Genomic DNA, 22,114 nt, shown 5'->3' with positions numbered 1-22,114 from the left:
TGTAGTTCATCTAATCAACATATTAATTTGCCCTTTGTGATGACAGACAAAGTGGTGAGAAGGAAATTTGATTTGCAGCTGATAAATAATACCTGTTAAATACAGGCACTCACTGCCGACCTGCTTTCCAACACATACAATTTAAATTCCATTGTCACAACTTCAACAGAAAAGAATGAACTCAAACAGAGGGTTACGACAGCAGCTGTGCTGCAGGATGGGCTGGATTAAAAAGAAGTGATCATGGAGAAGGTTAAATGTTTTAATGTTCAAGTGCAGCCACAAACATGGTTCCGCATTACTTTTTGTGGCACAAAAAATGCATCTTAGTCCACAATGCATCATGATAACAGTATGACGGTAAAACCAGTCGAGACCATATGAGCATGAATTTTGTGTTTTAATTATCTTTTCTTTTTAGTGCTTCATTCAGAGGACGGCAGCAGCACTAAAGAAGAGGAGGCAGCTACACAAATGGACAAGAATGACCAACTGACTAATTCAAATCAATTATTTATATGCATCATGTCCACAGCCCAGAATTCTCCTTCAGGTCCATCTCATCTACATTGCCTGCCCTAAAACTTAACACTTAAAAGATTTAAGGTTCCAGTGTGGATTTTTAAAACTTCTGACTCGCGCTCATCTACAACTTTGCCTTTGCAGCATTACGCTCTACGACCCCTGCTGCTAGCAACTGCTTTATCTCTGCCGACGCAAAGCCGTACTCCTCCAAGACCTCGACCGTGTGTTCTCCAATGGCGGGGTCGGAGGCGAGGCAGGGCTCTGCAGGCGTCCGGGAGAGAACAGGGGCCGGGCGGGGGCTTTCTTCTCCTCCGGAGTTCTTCATGAACGACGCTCTCTCCTGGTTATGTGGGTGTGAGCTCACCTGGTCAAAAGACAACACAGGTGTAACACAGGCATCAGTCCCATCGAAAATCGTCGACCAATCTGCCTGGGTCTTTGAGGCGAAACGATCCGTGAATATTCGGCTCAGCTCTGGCCAATCGCTGATGCTCATCTGTGGAGGCAATTCCCCAGCGTCCAACTCTAAACCTAGGAATGATAACAAAGAAGAAAAATGATTTATGTAAGCCAATGCAAAAATGAGTGTCAACGGAAAAGGATGTAAAATAGACAAATCTCACTTGATTTCTTACATCAGTAAATATTTCATGAGAAATTTATGGTCTCAATCTATAGCTTCAAGTTTTCTTCACTACAGCAAGATGTCCATTTTGTAAATTGTGGTCTCATTTAGGGCAAAATAGATGATAAAGCACCGTATACGTTGTAGCGTGGATACAGAGTGATTGACAGCTGGTACCATCTGATCGGTGCATGATTGTAGGTGCAGGTGTAGGTGGGCATGCAGTGGACAAGTTCTCAGTCAGGCCCCATGCCCGCTACTACGTCTGTTTGCAAAATAAAACCCTGAAGCCTCTGGTCAAAATGCCAAAAGGCCCCAAAAAAACAACACAGATATTCAATGTGTCAGACAAGTGTTGATATTATAGCGGTGGCCACAAATAAATCAACATATGTGTAACACAAAAGAGTGTTAAAATATTTTCGGTTCATGGTGAAATTGGAGTGGCTCAAAGGAATAGGTGATCCTTAAAATGTGGCCCAGGACCCGAATGTTCCTCAATGTGTCTTGGATAAGATCACACCCGTAATTTATAGCTGTCCACTTCACGGCGGATGTTCCCAGGTCTGAACAGGCTCACAAGCTGGTTCCGGGACATTTTCCTGAGTTCGCTGTTCACATATGAAGAACACAAAAGACACGAAGGACTGTCCGGGTCAGATGCTTTCACAAGAGCAGGATAATTCCCGAAACATTCAGGCGAGGGGCAGCGTGTGAGTAGACTACTCACTCTGCGCAAATCTTCCCGGAGATTATTCTTCTGTATTCTCACGAGGACTCACTCTGACATTTTGCAGAAATTTTACGAGGGGGCTGGCAAGAAAAAGTTCCAGAAAATGTGCTTTCTAATTTACAGCCCCTCTGGAAAATTTCAGGAAAATGTCTGGTACTACGGTGCTGTAGTGATTTATTTCATCTAGAAAAAACACCTCCAGTCTATATTTGCCTGGTACATACCCTTGAGTAGCTGTATGTAGAACTGCGGTTCCATGGCACCGACAGCCATGTACTTTCCATCTGAAGTCTGGTAGGTTTCGTAGAAGGGCGCTCCACCGTCCAACATGTTCTCTCCTCTAGAACGTTCCCAAATACCAACACTTCGAGATTTCCATACAAATGAACCCAGATATGCAGCTCCTTCCACCTGAGGACAGAGAGAGAGGGAGGGGAGTTAAAGAGGACACAAGGTCACAATGGTTTGATATTGAAATATATTACATAACAATATATTGCATTATACTTTAAATGCATTATTATTCAAATCATATGTAAATTATGAAGGCCAGAAAAATGAATATAAAGCACTCTGAAAAGTAAGATGTTCATTTTGTTATTCATTTATTAACGTGCGCGCAACTTAGGCATATAAGTAGGGTTTTGTTCCATCCCTGAGTGTGGACAAAGTAACTCAACAGTGCACAAACGGACTTCCAACAAACTTGGTGAGATTATTACTTCAGGAGGTTTTCTCCAGATGAGTAACTTTTGGAGCTGATCGAAGGTCGAGGCTAACAAAAATATGATCCCAAATTTTTCTTTCAAGATCACTCAGCAAAAAATGGGGGTTTGGTATCATATGAAATCAAGTGGCATAGTTTAAGAAAAAGAAAAAAAAATCATCACTGCCTTCTATAGGACAATAGACACACACTAAAGCTTATACTGATGATCATATGGTAGGAATGACGTCATCATGATGCGACCGTGAAGTCAGAACATTTCGTCATAATGCGTAGTAATGCATTCACTTTTGCAACCAATAAGATAAGAAACGCGATCCAAGTCTTTTTTAGATTAGAAAAGATAGCATTGTCTAATTAGAGTATATAAAGAGGAGTGGCTTCTGTCCTGAGACCAACATTTTGAATAGGGTTATGGCTAGTGTCGCTCACTGTGATGACATCACAAACGTTGATTGGCGGTAAGGCAGTTGTTGTCCAAGGAACCTCCAACAAATTGTTGGTCTCAGGACAACGGCCACTTGGCAAAATCGTGCCATGCATTCATCGAGCAGGGTATGAGTCACTCCTCCGGTGTTTTGTTTTTTTCATTCATTCATTCATTCATGCAAAACCTCTCATGTTCACTCGCATAAAAAAAGTCAGTCCAAAGATGTAGCTGTCTCATAGTGAAGCAGAATCTTATATGCTTGAGTGGATACCAGCAGAGGATCTTAAGAGCTCAACCACCAGCAGTCTTATTCTCACTACAGTGTGTCTCTGTATGTCTTCATATATGCGCAGATCATTACAAATGCACCTGCTTGAGATAACAGAATGTATTTAAAATCAAACCAAGGTTGATCAAGTGCAAATTTGAAAAATGATGCACTTGCTTTGATATCCCTGGCGGCACAGTCAACTGTGAAATATTACTGTCCCATGAAAAAGCCAGGATGCCATGATTGTGCAGCACATTAAAGAGGCCGAAGCAGACGCTGACCGATACTTCTACTGCTGCTGATTGCAATCAAATCAAGTGTCACATGTAATGAAGCTTGTGCTCCTTTAAAAAAAAAGAAGCTTTGGGCGAGAAATTTGTCAAAAAAAGTCTCAAATCACTGTACGCATTTTTAACTCTTATCGTTCGCTTGTAGATCACGTAACACACATTTGTGACCGTTGTGACACTCAGCAGCTGTGGGGCGGTTTTGTTTTTTTCCTTTCGTGAGTCAACTCACAGAGCAGAAAACAGCTTTGCCACTGGTCAAGGGCCTCAGCGCTTCTACAACTTCTCTGTGCCAAAATCGAGACTGGAGGCAATGGGAAAGCTGGGATGATTCCCTGACTGTGGGGTCTTCTTTTGATGCTTTTTGCTCTAATAAAATGTGTATTTGAGAATTACCAAAAAAAAAGGACACAAACATGAACACAATATATACTTATATCCTTATTTTCTTCATTGAAAAGCAAGCATGGCTCATACCATGACAGAAAAAGGCAATAATCAAGTGCCTCACCGTCGCTCTTAATTAAAAGAAACAAAATGTGGCTCACATTAATTAACATGGGCAAATTAAATTTCTCCCTCTTTTCAAATCGTTTTTTTTGGTTTATTTGGTTCTACACCAACTCCTTGGTGGGATATTTGGCAATTTAGCTGGTAAATGCTCCGCTTGGTTCAAACAGCTTCCTGCTATGGGTAAAATTTCTGGAGCTTCTCTTTCCATCCACTGTCTAAAAAGCCTGGATTTCTTTTAGCCCACCACCCCCCACCACAAGCAGTACAAATCTGTGGGAATAAGGTGACGAGCCAAAGGGCTCCAGAGACTAGAGACAGATTTTGTTTTTGTCCCATCACCAGAGGCAACACCGCCTGGGGGGAAAGCTTTATCTAATTAAGTAATGCATTAATGAAATGGATTCAATTTAATTTGACCGTCGGCTTTTAAAAGAAACTAAAAAGAGATAAGAATAGGTGGTCACTACAGTGTGTTCTCCCTACACAATAAAGGAGGGGGGGGCCTAAAAACTGAATATTGCACAAATACTGTATTCGCAATAAAATAAAAAGGTACACAACTGAAAGTGCTGTATACGCCACATCAATTCATGACGATTTACAGAGTTGCCATACAAAAAGCGTGAACGCTGAGAGAGCGCAGTCCTCCGCCAAGGCTGCGCAATCCCTCTCACAGTGGTGAAGAATCCTTCAAATCATTCCTGGATCCAAATCCAGATCTGGATCCGTCCCAAACCAAGCTTTTGTTAAACATGTTCATGCAAATCCGTCTATGTTTTTTGAGTAATTCTGCTACCAAACAAACAAACAAACAAACAGACAAACAAACTGACAAACTGACAAACCAAACCAACCACATAAAGTCCTTGTAATTAGGAGTTTATCAGATGGGTTCTGCTTCGTAAATTCCCAGCTACTTGACAGCCGATGGATGTCAGGATTCAGAGACTTTGATACGCATATCAAATGACCTTACTAAGGGCCGTCCAACTCATCATTCATCCCACTTTAAAAGCTGATCAGGAATCAAAGTTTGCCACAGTGCAGTGCACCATCACCCGGGAAGATACTACACCGCAATACAGAATGAAAGTTAATAAAATGTCACGTGTCATGAGTACTGTTCCTTTTATTTCCGACTTGTAAAAATTCTTGCCTCTGAGGAGCATAGACCACTCTGCGGTTTGATAAACCTTTCGCTTGGTTTATATTTCGTCCTCTCACTGGTAACCTGTTGCAGTACTGCCACACAGACGCAGCCCCTTGCATACAGTATGTCTGCTTGAGGGCTGAATGTACCGTGACACTGTCTGGCTGCTTTTCACGCAGCAAGTCCACCCTCATTTTACTTAACCCCCCTTTGTTGTTGACGTTAGTGGGGGAAAAATGGCATTTCTCTTAAAACAACACGTACTTTGGAGCATTCGGTACACTGACTGCTGCGGCTGTTCCCCGGTACATGTTAACTAGAATCTGGCGATATGCATACCATGCTGGCATCGATGATCTGTCCTTTCCCCGACTTTGTCCTCTCCAGCAGTGCCAGGACTATCCCCAGGGCGCAGGTAAGGCCGCCGCCTGCAAAGTCTGCTAACAGATTCAGCGGAGCGTGGGGCCTCTCTCCACTACGCCCCAGCCGGGATAAAAGGCCTGTTGGGGAAATGACAAGATGAAAAGCTCAACACAAAATGTAATGACAGCCCCACGGGTGGAAGAGTTATTGAATTGTGGCCAGCCCCGGGCCCTGAAAGTGAAGGAAAATTAGTTGGTTCAGTATCTGAATGAAATAGGGAGCGAAGCCATCAAATAAATCTACAAAGGTTCTGAGCCCCTGCAAACAGGAATGTACAATGTACAGCTTTAACAGGACAACTTCAAATATTTGATCTGATTATACTTTAGATTGATGAAAAAAACTTCAGACTGCAACTTTTGTATAAGGGGCCTCCTTGACCTGTTGCTACCCTGTTATCATCATACAGATATTACAGGGAGATTTGAAAACAAAAGTAATACTACTAAACTTTATCTTTATTAGAAGTACTTTTTGAAGGTGCCATTATGTTGTCAGTGTCACCTGCACTACATAATCCCCCCGATTTCACTATGTGTTCTAATAACACAAAACTAAAACTGAGCTGATTAAAATTTTATTAAATTAAACAAATTAAATTTATATGTATGTGGATGAAATAACTCAAAAATGCATGGCCGTTTTTTTTACTAGATTTTGGGGGTATTATCTAGGAGAGTACCTGACGATGATTCATTTGCTGACAATGACGACCACACACACACACACACACAAAATTACCATATGTTTGGGATAACTGCATCACCCTCCAGTGGTATCTGAAGGGTGGTACACATATACACACGCGTCAGACCTTGTTTTGTGTTATCGGAGTTACATGTCACCGTTTCATCGTCCACACGTCACAAATGGTGAAGTCATGGAGCCCACAGTATAGTGGTTAACTGCATCTGATGACCATTTCATTACAGTATAGTGCTCAACTCATTTTCAAAATGTAGGTTCGGCTTGTGAATATCAAAGAGGCAGCCACTTTACTCTGTTACTAAACACAGAATTTCTCAGCCAACAAAATGTGACTGGAAATCTGAGCTGGGGTTATTTTTTAAGCCTGTAGTTAAATACAAATGCTGAGTGGTTAAAACAAACAATAGTTCTGTAAGAGATTCACAAGAATTTTAACTACGATAAGTGTATTCAACACTGAATTTGGATTTAATCAAATCATCTGTGTGTGAACCTTTAACCAATTCTGGTTAAAGTCAGGTTTTTAAAATTAGGTTGTTTTTCTTGCAAGTGTCCAAAGTCACACTAAGTGTTAATGAGAAAGTTAGAAGGCAGAGCCATAGGAAAATTAAATAATGTGAAAGAAACGGCTGAATTCTTGCAGAAAGTCAGTTAAGAGTTTATTACCTCTGACAATGAGGTTATGTTTTCTGTCCATTTGTTTGTTTGTTTGTTTGTTTGTTTGTCAGCAGGAATACACAAAAAACTACTGAATGTATTTCCACGAAACTTGATGGAAGGATGAGACATGGGGCCAAGGAAGAACCCATTCAACTTTGATGCAGATCTGGAAAAGGGGCAGATCCAAGAAAAATATGCTCAAACCCCCCCCCCCAAATGTTTCGAGATAACTTTTCTACACCATGATAGCAAATGATAAGGGACCTAATGAAAAAGTCACAAGAATTCAGAATATGTTGCCATGCATAGTTCAAAAAAAGCATTTTTCGTATCTCAAAAAATTTCACAGATTTCCCAGGGAATAATACATCCATCTTGATGGGGACAAAAAATCTAGCATATTTCTAAAGTGTGTGCAATTTGGTGTGGATCCAAATAGAAATCCAGATGTGGAGGAATCATGAGGTCACTGTTGGGCCTTGGCGGAAGTATGCGCTCTGCTCAATGCCAATCTAGTTGTTGTGTGTCAATACAGTGTGTCATTACCTGACATTGCGAGGTAGTTGATGTCGTGCCCGGCCGCAGAAGAATACGGTCCACTCTGTCCATACCCCGTCAGACGAGCGTAGATCAGACGAGGGTTTTCCTTCAGCAGCTCCTGTGGACCGAGGCCCAGCTTCTCCATCACACCTGGGCCATCGGAAGTTAGTCGTCAATATACTGTTTCAAAAAAACATTTACTTGGAGCGAATCCTGTGGCCAAAGCCTCGCTTTCCTGTCTGAATACGCATCATCTCTGAATATTGTTTTTTATGCTCCTTATGTCTGGAACAAAACTGCCACAAAATCAGAGGTTCGCCACTACACTACAAGCTTTTAAATCTGATCTTAAAGATCTTCGACAGGGCTTTTAATGAAATCTAGGGAAGCGCAACTTTTCTTGTTTTATTTACACTTTTTATGTATTTGTACTGTTCTCACTCCCTTGCACTGACTTTTAATTTTATAATATATAATAATATTCTGAACCTATTGTCTGTATTCCTTTTGCACTTTAATTATTGTTATATATTTACTGTTTATTTTATTGTTTTTCTTTTTCTGTGAAGCACTTTGAATTGGCATGTGCATGGAAAGTGCTATACAATTACAGTTGCCTTGCCTTACACATATAAGATACACATGGATATATAATATAGAATATCTTTTATCACTTGAGCTCTAGAAAATTGGGTCCGGACATTCTCCAGAGTTTGCCGTTGGTATATGAAGAACGCAGCAGTAGAGGGTCTGACTCAGACGCATTCGTAGCAGCAGGAACATTTACGGAGCATTCCGGCGAGAGGAAAATGGAGTTTGCTGACCTTTTCGATAGGGCTCAAGGACCACGTCGGACTGGAGACAGAGCTTCCTGAGCAAGGCCACACCCTTCGTGGTCTTCAAGTTGATGGCCACAGATAGTTTCCCCCGTGCCTGTGTGTCCATAGCCATGCCGACCTTGGTCCGGTCCACGCGGATCACCTTGGCGCCAAAGTCGGCCAGGATCATGCCACAGAACGGTGCCGGAGCCAGGCCCGCCAGCTCGATAACCCTCACTCCAGCCAGTGCCATGATGAGAGGACTGTCAGGTAGAGAATTAGAAAACACGACTGAGTATAATGTGATCCAATACCTCAGTCAGGCTCTAAAGCGCACCACATGTTGATGTTCACATTTCCCTTTTACAAGCTTTCATCTGCATCAATTCATCTTCTTTTTTCTTACTTTCCCTTTCTGGTTTGATGTCTGATACGAGTTTGTCATAATCACAAAAATGCCAATGTTTTGTTTTTCATTGTCACGGCATGAAATGCTCCTTTGTGTGCAACCTATATGTAATGTGTGTTAACTTCGATAAAGGTTTGGGGGGGAAAGCACGCAGTGTGTACAGTCCAGCGTGCGTCACAGTTAATGGCGAATGACAGCAGGACTTTGACACGGAGCAAAGTGCAAGTTGGCTGCACGTCCAAAGTGCCATCTGTCACTCATACATTTACATTAGTTCAAACACACGTACACGTCGTGTCCCAGACGTGCTCCACAGGTACTCTAATGCTAACAATGAACTATTATAGCATGCATGACAGATGTTTGATGAAACCAGGAAGCGCGTTTGTGTAGCTACACTGTTGTTGTTGTTGTTGTTGTTGTTGTTGTTGTTGTTGTTGTTGTTGTTGACGAGCCAATGACCTTGCGACTTTAGTTTAGTTTTCGCGTCCCACCTTTGGTTCCAGGTCGGGGACACGACTCCTCTCCTCTGCTGGTCGTTTCCACACACGTGGAAGTGTGGAGGGAACCGACACACGACCGACCGCCCGCCCCCCTCGGCGGAGGGTTCACAGGGCGACGACACAACAAGTCAGAAACACACAGAAACTCTTTCAGCTGATGACGACACACATTTAAAAATGGCTACTGTTGACCCGTTAACCGCTCAAGGGCGGATACAAAGAGGAATACAAACTAATGCTGACTTGAGGGGAAACTGGCGCTGTAGCCACACATGCAGACGGATAGAAGGTGTCTGTCTGCCTCCTCAGCCCGCTCAGCTGTGACGGTTGGAGGTTGAGAGGGTCGATACCAAGCGCAGACTCCGCCGAGCCGGGCGGTTTTCTGTGTTCGCCGGTGAATATATCAAACGCTAATGACTAGAGAGGCAACTTCTCGGTGACCTCATCGCGACGGAAGCGAGGGCTTCTGGGAAATTGAGTCTTTGTATGACGATGTTTCGACAAAGTGACTTCACTTACCGCGGCGCCAGGAGGGTGAACCAGCACAGTTAACGACGTTAGCAATGATTTATACATTTAGAGCTATGTACCCAAATTCACCTAGACTGGATGTATTGACTATTAAGACCATTTCTGCTAAGTCAAAATTGAGAGAAAGTTCGACATATTTATGAGATTTAAAGTCATAATCACGAATAATCGGTCATAAAATCTCATGATTTTGACCCTTGGACTTACTAGCTTGCCATTTTTGACTTTAAACTGATAATAATGACTTGCTATCTTATAATTATTGCTTGTTATCTTTTTTTTTTTACTTTGATCTTGGTGGAAATGGGCTCCCACAAATTAATAATTGACATCTTGGTACAAATGTTTAGAAAACCCAACACTGTACATATGTTGAAAATAAAAGTACAGACTGCAACTGTAGGTTTGGACTTTTTTTGGCAAAAGTTATACAGCCTTGCTTTCACACAGCACTGTTGTTTACTGTGAACAAGTCTTATCCAGGCTACATGTCCAGGTATATCATTACATATCTCATTATGAGTAGGAACTCTGTTAATTGAAAGCTTTGTTTTGTGTTTATCTTTATTTCATGACAACCAGTGATGCACACTTTAATGGCCACACAAAACACTCTATGTACATAGATCACAGGTCGGTGTTGATGATGTTATTGTAAAATCCCATAAGTGAGCTCCATCCTTACCACTGAGGCTCATTACAGCAAACTCATTCCTGCAGCAGACGCAGCCGAGTCTTACCCAGTGATGCACCACAGCTTCCCCGCTTGGACCAGCTGTTCCCACTTCGCCACGCATGACCACCTCTCTCCAGGTGAATACAATGGAGGCAACGGTGTTTATCTGCAACCCTCAACCACAATTCGCTGCAAACCAAATCTTGGACATTTCAACACAATGTAGCCAAACTTGGCAGGCTCCACAATTTGGCTGAAGCTTGACATTCTTTCCACGAATATATCACAAACAGGATGCAAGACAAAGTGCTGACTGAAAGCAATGTCTTTACCTATAACGCATTTTAGAGTTCAGTCAGCCTCCAGTGGTTCTTACAGACATGGAAATCAGTGCAAGAAATGAAAAAAAGTTGAAAAAATAATATCGAAAGCTTAAAATAACAAATGGATTCAAACTTTTGTCTTGTGGGTGAATATCTTGTGTCTGACCCATTTGATTACCGTGACCTGCTTAATGTGTGGGCATTGTCTGTTTCTAAACTACCTCTGACTTCCTGAAATACTTCTTGCAGAAAGCCTACACAAATTAAAAAAACATGTCTGGCCAAAAGAAAAAGACTTGACTGTAATTACAGTGTAAAATGTAGAAAAACGAATAGAAAAAAAATCCTGCTTTTGTAGATGACGGACTGTATTTTTATAATGCTTTTCTAGTCCACACACACACGCACGCACGCACGCACAAACTCACACACACTCACACACACGCACACACACACACACACACACACACACACAAACACACACTAACATATGATATACGATATATTATATTATGTGATCATGTTCCCATATTATGTCATATGATATGTGATATCATGAAGAAGTCATATAGGACTACAGTAACGACTTAGAGCTAATCTAGATAGAAGATCAACTCATGCTCATATTACTAATATTTAATATAAAATCTTACTGCCATTTCACCATAGCATTATAACGAAATAACCGAAGTTTGCATTGGGATATTTTCAGTGCATGTACAGCGTATCACACCTCCCAGAGTAATGAGCTTTACATGGCCTTTTGCTTTTTACAAAAGCTCTTACTGCTGAAGAAATGACATTACCCATGTGAATCCTTTGGGTGGACAAGAAAAAATTAATATAAATCTTTTTTCAAAAAGTCCTTATGCACCATTTTCAATTCATCCCTGCTCAGTGTATTGTTTCAAAGCAAACAGTGTCGCCCACTAATTGTAAGGTCGGCAGTTCAATCCTCGATTCCTCTTTGCTTTGAGTGGTTGATTAGAAACATTATACAAGTGTCTTTTTTTAAATTGTTTTTTTTTACTGATAGTATTTCATTCAAACAGAGTTGCATTACAGATATAACTTTTTTCAGGTTCGATGTGGACATGCGTAAATTAATAATGCTGCCACTTGTTTGAACAGGTGAGAGAGTGTATGTGTTTCATTTTAATTTTCTGGTCCAATTTCAGATGGGGTTCTTTTGACATCCTGTTCTGGCATGCAATGTTCATAAACCTTTCGTCAGAGTTCCAAGTGCTTTATTATTGGTGAAGAGAGAGACATCAAGGGCTTGATTCGGAAAAATAGGATTAAAGAATTACACTCCGCAATAGGTATCAGGACCATGAGGAGTTATATATTGGAATTATTTTTTGCTTGTATCTGCTGCAGCACGTCCCCTTACCTGAGCCACCTGCAACTGCGTCTGGTCAGTGAGTTGCATTAATGACCTTCAGGGGTAACAGGAGATGCTGCTATAGACTCCCTAGGTTCACTGTTTGGGTTTTTACTCAATACATTCATAATGTGTTTGGGGAAATACACCGCTACAGCAGCTCAATCTTTGCCCAAGTGGCTCCAAAGGACTTCAAACTATTTTCAGGAACGTATTGAAAGTAATACAGGATAATATTTATTGTGATAAAGGTGTATGAAGCATTTTTAGGGAATGAGGCTATTATCAAGACACATTGTGAAATAAGTTGGGTGAGCATTGACAGGGAACCTGGGTAGAATGTTTGGGCAGTTGGTATCAGGCTGTGCTGTTATCAATCTACTTGACCCAACAGGTGGTCACTCCCTTTTTGACCATAAACTATAAATGTGCATATATGTAACCATTTAAACTCCCACATTATCACATACAAGGAATTGGCTTTTTTGCTGTTTTTGGTGCACAACAAAACAAAATAAAAACTAAGTACTGTATTTGAAAGGAGAAGATGAGCAGCAAAAAAAAAAATACTATAAAAGTAGAAACATGTCAAATAAAAGTAGAAACATGTAAAAGCCTTACAGAAAGAAGTTTCTTGGTTCGCATACATTCCCGGGTACTCCAGCTTCCTGCCACAGTCCAAAGACATGCAGATTACCACAGGTAGGGATTGTCTCTGTATGTTGGCCCTGGGACGGGCTGGGGACCTGTCCAGGGTGTACCCCGCCACTCTCGCCCAATCCCAGCTGGGATTGGCTCCACCGCGGTATAGGTAGGTGATGGATGGATGTGCAAAAATCAAATTTGTCACTGAGACTTATAGCTGTAGGCTGTGTAGGGAAAAAAGTGCAAGTAATCCAAGTGGTGCGATGAGTAGAGAGGTGTGTGCATTAATATAAATGGGGGTCGTCATGAAGCTGAGGTTAAGTATGTAGGCTTGTCTAAACACAGTGGCTGATGCCATGTTTGGTCACTTATATACAGAAATTGAACTCACTGATGACATTTACTGGTACAACTGTTGAAAGAAAATTGGTACTTTTATTCATTTAGTATAGGGTTGTTCTACAGTTAAATATATATTTATATATATTTATATATATATATATATATATATATATATATATATATTGGAGAGTGGTTCAATCAATAGCCATGGAGTTCTATCTTACCTCTGAGTATATCCAAACAAGCATATAGACTTGCAATGGCAGGCTTTACTTCGAGGTTTGTTCTGCACCATTTTGTGAGTCAGAAGATAATGGATTTTACTGAATGGGTGAAATTAAAGATGCACCAAGGAAAGGCTCTATTTTCAATTTTACATTTTAACTATGCAGAAAAAATGTTTTATAATAGAAAGTTGGTAGGCCACTTATGTTGAATGCACATGGTGATTTGTTTATAATTTTTGTCACCTTTTAGTCTTTTATTCTTTTTTCCTGCATAGGTTCAGTGGTCACTATATGTGCCTGGATTGGTTTTGTTCTGTTCGTTTTGTTGCGTGTTCCTCGTTGACTTTCTTTGTGTTGCATTCTGTTGTTATCTTTTGGAAAACTACGAAACATTTGAATTGCACAAAAAAAAAGATTTGAAGGCAAGGGGACTTCTGGTGGGCAGTCTCACCAACAGGTTACTTAGTTGACTTGTATCCGAGATTGTGTTCCAGCCTCCCCGACCCTTACTCTCTTCACCTGCTGCCACACCCTGACCTCTGTCCTCCAGCAAGACGACGCTGTTGATCTGTGTCTATGATATTTCAGTGCATTGCCGCAAGTAGTTGAACCGCTGAATGCAAAAAGTAATTGCATGCTGCACAGTCCCAACATCTTGAGTTTTGACCCAGTCAACATGACTGAATTGGTTTTAGAGTCAAATTCAAATATGAAACTTTTTGAAAGTGAATTTGGCAAAAGACACAACCACTGCAGAAATGCCCACTCATTCTGAGCGAGTCAAAAAGTCAATTTGCCACGGTTGGACACACTGAGTTATAAGACCTTGCAGTCTTGTCACTGAGTGTGTGCACATTAGTGGTAAAAGGCAGAAATGTAAGAAAAAATGTTTATTCAATTACATGCACATCACACAACCAGAGAGAGAGAAAGAGAGAGAGAGAGGGAGGGAGACTAAACAGGGATTTTCCTTCTTCCTGCAGGGGGTAAATTTTGTTCCCCTGTGTTAACAGCTTATCTGCAGCTCAGTTCAGTTTCCCTGACATGTTTGGTGACAGCAGCAGAAGCAGCAGCACAGACTTATGTGCTCAATCATTTCTAAAATTACACTCCTGCAACAAAAACCACAGTGAATGTAGCCAAACGTGTCGCCCCTGCCAACCTCCCAGCAAAGGGGGGGGGGGCTGGAGGTAAGGTCAGCGCTGACCGGATGACAAGAGGAGGAGGAATGCAACAGAGCTCTGTTGCCCTCTGTTGGTCACGCAGCATATAAAACAAACGGTGTTTTACAAAGAACTTTTGGAATCTGTGTAACTTTGGGGTCGTGTTGGTATAGAGCATTAACGCACACAGCTGGTCATTTCTATCCAGTAGAATAGGCTGTGGCCTTCATTTCTGCATTGTGCTGTAATGAAAACTGTGTTTGTGTGTGTGTGTGTGTGTGTGTGTGTGTGTGTGTGTGTGTGTGTGTGTGTGTGTGTTTGTGTGTGTGTGTGTGTGTGTGTGTGTGTGTGTGTGTGTGTGTGTGTGTGTGTGTGTGTGTGTGGAAATATTCCTATATCACCTCTAGGTGTGTAGGAGGACTTCAAAGCTCACTGTGAAATGTGTCTGTGACGCTAAATAGGATTTTAATGCTTGGATTGAGATACGATGAAATGTTCCCCCTGGTGAAAAAGGAATGTGAGAAGTTCGACAACAGCATTTGGTCGATTACCTCGGCAATACAGAAAAATTTAGTTGGTATGTCGTGTTATTATGAAAGTGTTCCACCTTATTATTATTATTATTATTATTATTATTATTATTATTATTTCCAATGATCTTTTAGAAGTATGAATGGTCAGGTCTTGTTGCATGAACATGCAACGACAGGTGATGACAGATGATGTGATATAAGGTGATGAACCTGGAAGGTAGTAATAACTTATGGTCACCTGGAATCAAATTTGTAAAACGGAGAGTAGAACATTATAGTGAGTCCTGTGATCATTTATGTCATTTATCAAATCATGATTTAAACAGACCTCAACCCCATCTAACAGCTTTTGGATGAGCTGCAACACTGACCTAGGCCTTACCAGAGGAACGGAACTGTAGCAGCAGTAGATTAAAAGCCCATACTTTTGCCTATGCAGAATCATTTTATTATTGCATTCTAAGAGATAACTGTAAGAACTTTTTGCTCTTGCTAACAAGTAGGTTTGAACATAGAAAGCATATGCTGTTCTTATATTGATTGAATGAATGGAAGACAAGACAGTAAGCTATACTCATTTGTTTTGACAGTGTAAGAATCATATCAGCACCATAAACGATATAAAAGTGGACGTAGTCAATGGGTCCAGAAAATGAAGCCAATGCAGAAGTGCCTGACACCTGTTATGTCTGGAAATTCCAGCACTACTTGCAAAAAGAAGAGGTCAGTTTCTATTAGAAGTCTATGAGAAAAAGTCTCTACTTCTCACTTCTCTTTTTTTCCTGAGGAGTTCATGGTCTCAATCGCTAGTTTCAAGTCTTCTACAATACAGAATGATGTTAATTTTGTGAATTCTGGTCTTATTTTGAGTAAAATAGATTTTTTTAAAGGGGAGGTACAGTATGCATCGGGGCATGGATGCAGCATGATTGACAGCTGGTACCGTCTAATCGGTGCACGGTTGCAGGTGTAGGTGGGCGTGCAGTCGACGAGCTCTCAGTCCGACCCTGCTCGCTCCCACGTCTGGTTCCAAATACGCAAGATGGCGCTGGTCAAAGTGCTCAACTCGAAACGGCTTCTAAGCGGCACTTCGCAAAACCAATGGGTGACGTCACAGTGGGTTGCCACTTGATGAGAACAAAGTTGAAGGTTTTTGCGGCTCAGGTTTACAAAAGCAGAAAAAAAGGACTTGCAGAAATACTGTGTTAAAATGAAGGCTAATTAGACAAACCATGAAAAAAAGAATGAAAAATAAAATGAATCAACTAACAAAATGTTTTTGTTCTGCTTACTTGTCCAATTGCACTAAATAACATGTAGTCTGATAAATGTAATGTTATTTATAGGTTTAACCACCTAATCAGCATAAAGTTGGGTCTTTACCTATATTTAATATTTTCTGCAAATTCTGACTTTTTAAATGGTAAACATCTTACTTTTAACAGTCAATGTTGTGAGATATGTGAGTCTGAGTGAGACAGTGCTTCGGGTATGAATCTAAAATCAAATACAATCTCTTCTGTATCCTGGCACCTGTCCAGTCAAATCGACTTTTATTCATACTGCGGCAAACATAACAGATTTTATCGCAGGACACTTTTTATAGAGAGAAGGTCTAGACTGTAGTCTTTATAGTGTTATTTACTGAGGCACAGATGAATAGCACTGTTTTTTCACAAATTTACAGTGTGAATATTTTTGCTTTAACAAAACAGCTGTAAGAAAGACAATGTCAGGGTGTCAGCTGATTGGTCTTTCTGTCCAGAACTGTTTATTTAGTCAAGTCTAGACCAGTCAAGAGGGACAGTAACAATTTGTAGGGAGAGAGGAAATTTGGTACGGCTCCCAGAGGAGGAATTACTGTAACTTTGATGTGTCCGCCTGACCTTTTCTCGTGTTACTGCCCGGACGTAACCTACAATATGTCCCGCATGGCGTATATTGTTGTCCACCACCTATTTATACTTTACATTTTTTGTGACCTTCAGACCTTTCCTATCATCAAAGTTTCCACTATTATATAGGTAATACCAATCTGCAGTGGTGGAAGTACTTTGAGTATTTTTTTAAACCAACTACCAATACAAAATATATTAAAGTTAAAGTCATACATTTGGTTTGCTACTAGATGCTGCAGTGTTGTACAATATATCACTCTAAAATGAAGTGGAATAGAAGTATACACCATATATTTGATGTGTAAAACAAATACTGTTGAAAAGTAGTTAGCATTCGCGGGAGGATGAAACTTCTCTTCGTCCGACGGAGGCAAAATAAGTGCTTCAGCAACAGTGTTTTACATCATTCCAATAACACATCGACAGGGCATCGACCTGCTAAGCAGTAATAATCTATTTTTCCACTCTAAGAATTATAACCTGGAATGTAATGTAATGCAATTTAATTGTTTGAAAGACAAAAAATAGCTATGGTATGTCAGTGATGACTATGATCACAGACATGGAGAGGTGAGGTACACTGAGCTTGAGTATTGGGAATCCTTGTTTGGGATTTTAATCCAAAAGGTCTATTGTCATATGGTGACCAACATATAACTATCCCTACTGGAGAGGAAAAACACACCCTGAAACAGAGTTGTCCAGATTTTCCTTTTGGCATGAGACAGTGGCAACATTTGTATTCATTTTGAGAGTTGATTTTCATTCATATTTTGAGCTTAACTAAGAAACCTGCCCCCCACATCTTTGCAGATAAATTTTGACAACTTGCTAAGAGCTGTGCAGAATCACATTTCTAAAAACTTCTGATAAAGATGTATAACAAGTTTTACTTTTTTTCCTTCAACCAAATTATGTTTTAAACTGTTTAAAAACATCTTTGGATTATGATGGTCAAGGACAGTTAGACCTCAAGAAAATGGAATTGAATTATATCAAATGTGCTCATTAAGATATGAAAGATGTATTATACTAACATGCATATTTTACCTGTTATAAATAATACCACAATAATAAAAAATAATAAAACAATATCCGTATTTCGATATTGGAAATTAGTGTTAATTGAGCTTTTGTTTTGGTTTTTTTTGTAGAGAAAGTCAAGCTGACCAACAATGCTGCAGAAAGGAGAGCATATTAATATCGCTGTTGTCGAAATTTCTATAATTAGTAATACTATAGCCTCAGCAGATAACAACTTTGATAAGTAATTGTTTTAGGCAAACAGAAAACAATTGATCATACATTGAGTAAAAATAAAGAACAGGCCCTTAACAAGCTTAACAATGGTGCCAGATGTTCTCCGATATCATTTCGGCCAAGTCGAGGCAAAGGTCACCTGGAGAAAAATTCAATCACTGAATATGTTTCGATAAATTACTAAATATTAACCAGAATATAATACTTTTTTAAAATTTAAATGTAAGAAAAACATATCGGTAAACATAATAAATCATTATATTGTTCCCAAATATTATAAAAACAACTGAATCTCGATTAAAGGGCTGCATAAGAGTCACTAGTGTCAGTATTTGTTTGTGTTGGGTGTGGTGCTCTGTCGTCCTCTCCGGTTTTTCCCATCCTGTATCCTCACTCTGCGTCGATAAACATTGGGAAGTGTGATAAACACACAGGCCGTGGAAAAGGACATGATACATCCTGTACATTGGGAGATCAGCGTCTCAAGGTTGAACAGAGGTGATGTAGGCATGTAACCTCTCCACATTACATTGACCTGTTATAATATAACAACATATGTCTCAAAGTATAACGCACTTCAAGATGATCTTTCCACTGATGTGGCCACACATTCAATGCAGCTGTTCATTTAAGATCTCACAAAATAAAAAGAAAGCTGATTGTGGGCGTCACTGTCGTATATTAACTTGCTTGGCAGGTTGTTGGACAGCGCCGTGGAAATTACACTGAAAGGCTTCAGCAGCTTTTGTAAGAAAGATAAACAATCTAGAAATAAACCTCTCATTCCTTGGATAATGTTTTTCCCCAGACTGTCAAGGGCTGATAATGAAGGGATTCACACAGATTTGTTCCTAAGACACCAGAAAGAGGGATGAGACCACCAATTCCTTTTACGAAGGTCGATCCAGACTGATTTACGATATTATGACTTACACACTACAGATGTTGTCCCACAGTCTAGACACGTTACCAAGAAGTACTTATGGTGATGTGTGAGAGGGAGCAAACTCTGTCAATAGAACATAAGAGAAACAGGAATCAAACATGGCAGCACACTTTTTTGTCTTCCTAATATTTCTTTAATCTCTTTAAATTTGCATGTACTAGAGATCCCGGAACAGTAAAACCAACCATTCAGCAAAGATTCTGCAAAGCAAAAATCTTACAGATTCTTGCTAAATCCAGCGCAATCTAGATTTTTATAAACCGACCTATGGGATAATCACAGATCTTGATTTTGTAAGGCAGTGCAACGGTGGTCACAGGAGTAAAATCAGTAACAGTAGTAGCGGTATTATCATCACACCATGGTCTCTCACAAGCATTTTCACCTTTTAACCATGCATGGCATGCATGTTAATGTTAGTATTTAGCTTTAAGCAACTCTTCCTATACAGCCTCACATCCACCGGCAAGTAATCTGAGGGTTAAGGTCTTTATTTTCTTTCTTTTTTTCTGGTAGTTTTTCTCATTTTCATGAATATGACAAATCAGCAGATGAGGGCATTGCAATTATGATGTATCCTGTATTAAGTCTCTAAAATATTTCTCAAGGAAGAACTTGCACTCAACATTTAATTGCAATACAGTACACCTACAATGACGTGATAATCAAAAGATGAGAAATTAAAAATCAGTGTGTCAAGTTCATCAACTTGTCATCTGCAGCTGCAGAAAGTTATAATTTAGCATCTGGGAACATGCTATCTGCACACGGGAGTGTTGTACGTGGCAGCAACATATTTACCTCCTAGTAGCATACATAAGAAACACACTCCCAACCTTCAGCCCAAAAATATGATAAACAGATGCTGCACCACGCCTAATCAGTAATCCTGCAGGTCACACACTTACAACTCAAAGATATTGCATCACTTTTTCACACCCATTAGGTCGCATTAGATGTTGCACGGCATCAATCGTATCACAAGTTGAAGTGAAGTGTATATTACCACTGAACAAATGGGCTCACTATGATCAGACACATTAAATCAAACAAAGCCCTGTTAAAATAAAAACTGTCCAATAACTTGAGCTCGTCATTAGCTTGTGTGTGTGCGTGTCCTACAGCATGGGTCATTGTTTCCTCGCACAATAGCAACTCATACTGATTGCATTTTCCTGTTATGTTTAACATAGGCTCTGGTGTTTAGATACAGCTGTTTCTAGGACTTTTAGGCTACAGTAGCCTACACAATGCAAACTACAGGGGGACGTTGTGGGACAATAGGCATATTTCCTATGGCGTATTTATAAAAAAAAAAAAAAATTAAAAGAGCTCTTGATTTTGCTCTTCAATGGAGTTGTTCTTTGAAGTTACACTATTCTATATTCCGTCTGTGTTCGCATCTGTACCGTATTTCAAGCTGTATTATTTGCATTCTCATAGCTGCTGTGGCTATCAAACAAAACACCCTCTGTGCTCTCACAGGGAAGTTGTAGACTAATAAGGGTCAGTGTCAAAAGCATGTGACTCCGAGGCTGTAAAAAGTGAATGAGTTAACTCTTCACGGTGTCTCTCTGTAATTGTTCCTGTAAAGCTGTCCAAAGAAAGTGTGTACTGGCAGCTGTAAGGTATGTTACTCTATGACAGTGTGATCTGTAAATGCTTTCCTAAGATCACTAATTCATTTTTAATTATTATATACACTGAAAAAGTGATTTTTGTAACAACCTTTGTTTTAAAATTACTTCCATTGGCTTGTTCAACTTAAAAATAACAAGTTAAGACAAGTTAAGACTTTAATAAATGTGTGTTACCAATTAGAGTCATTTTCTATCAGTCAAAGTTAGTCAAGGTTCGTGAGCAATTGTTTTGTTTGGTGTAGTTCCTTCCAAGCCTAGTTGACCCCACACAGAGGCCACAGTTCCTCTATCTGGGCTAAACTTGGTTGTGGGTTCAACTTCACTGAAACAGTGGCAGTAATGATGTTGCAAAATGAAAGCATAAGGATACCAAAGAGATGCAAAACAACCAAAAAGAGACACGGAACAACTACGAACAGAAGACAAAGAGATGCAAAAACGACCAGGAAGAGACACAATAAATAGAACTAAGAGAGATTTCGATCCACCACAGAGATGCAAAACATCTTCCGAGAGACACAAATACGATATGAATGACTCGACTGTGTGGCCTGTCGTACCTAGGGGCCCATTGTGTCATCATCTGTCAATGCCACTGATAGTAATTTCCTAAAAGCACAGATGTTTTATAATAATGAACACTGTTAAAGGATGGGCTCGCATTTATTCAAGTCCATCAGTTCCCCTCATATTTAACCCCACCATCCCGGAACTTTACTGTTTCCATTCGTTCTCACCTCTCTCCTGTCACCGTGTTCGGCTGCAGTAGGCAGCTGTTTTCCACATAAGAGATCTGAAAACCCACCGCACATCGCACCTGCTCAGCACCCGACTGCAGCTCGAGATTAGCTGCTAATCAAAGTGGAGAATTCAAGAGTTAAAGAGACAGATATTTCCCTCAAGAGTTTGTAGAGACCAAAATCAGAGATAAAACTAACAAATATGCCATCTTAAGTTAAAAGGATCAACATGATACTTTCCAGAGTTATAGTCCTTGTACTGTAGTATTGAAGTCCCTCCCTTTAGAGGAATAGAAACACAAAGAGGAAGTTGTAACTGAAACGACTGTAATGATACTGGCTTGATTTGTCTTACTCCACCTGCTCATGCCTCATATTTAGCTTTGGTTGAACTAAAGAATTTTTTTTACAGAGAAGAAGGACTGTGGATTTTGTCCTCCCAACACTTGCATTACGGTTTGGATTTGTGTTTGCTTGAATCCTC

General features: G+C 40.2%; 1 protein-coding gene across 1 annotated transcript; it reads right to left on the bottom strand.

Moving 5' to 3' along the window:
• Window positions 1-248: 248 nt before the first annotated feature.
• Window positions 249-9,726, bottom strand: amacr (alpha-methylacyl-CoA racemase). Its single transcript, XM_035608625.2, has 6 exons — window positions 9,314-9,726; window positions 8,417-8,673; window positions 7,599-7,742; window positions 5,601-5,761; window positions 2,108-2,294; window positions 249-1,056 (listed from the first exon to the last, which is right to left on the bottom strand). Exons 2-6 carry the CDS (start codon window positions 8,661-8,663, stop codon window positions 647-649), a joined length of 1,149 nt encoding a protein of 382 aa, XP_035464518.1. The 5' UTR covers window positions 8,664-8,673; window positions 9,314-9,726; the 3' UTR covers window positions 249-646.
• Between the last annotated feature and the right edge of the window lie 12,388 nt (window positions 9,727-22,114).

This window comes from Scophthalmus maximus, chromosome 20 (assembly GCF_022379125.1).
Source record: "Scophthalmus maximus strain ysfricsl-2021 chromosome 20, ASM2237912v1, whole genome shotgun sequence".
In the NCBI taxonomy this organism is placed as follows: Eukaryota; Metazoa; Chordata; class Actinopteri; order Pleuronectiformes; family Scophthalmidae; genus Scophthalmus; species Scophthalmus maximus.
This window is presented reverse-complemented; position numbering and strand designations above follow the sequence as displayed.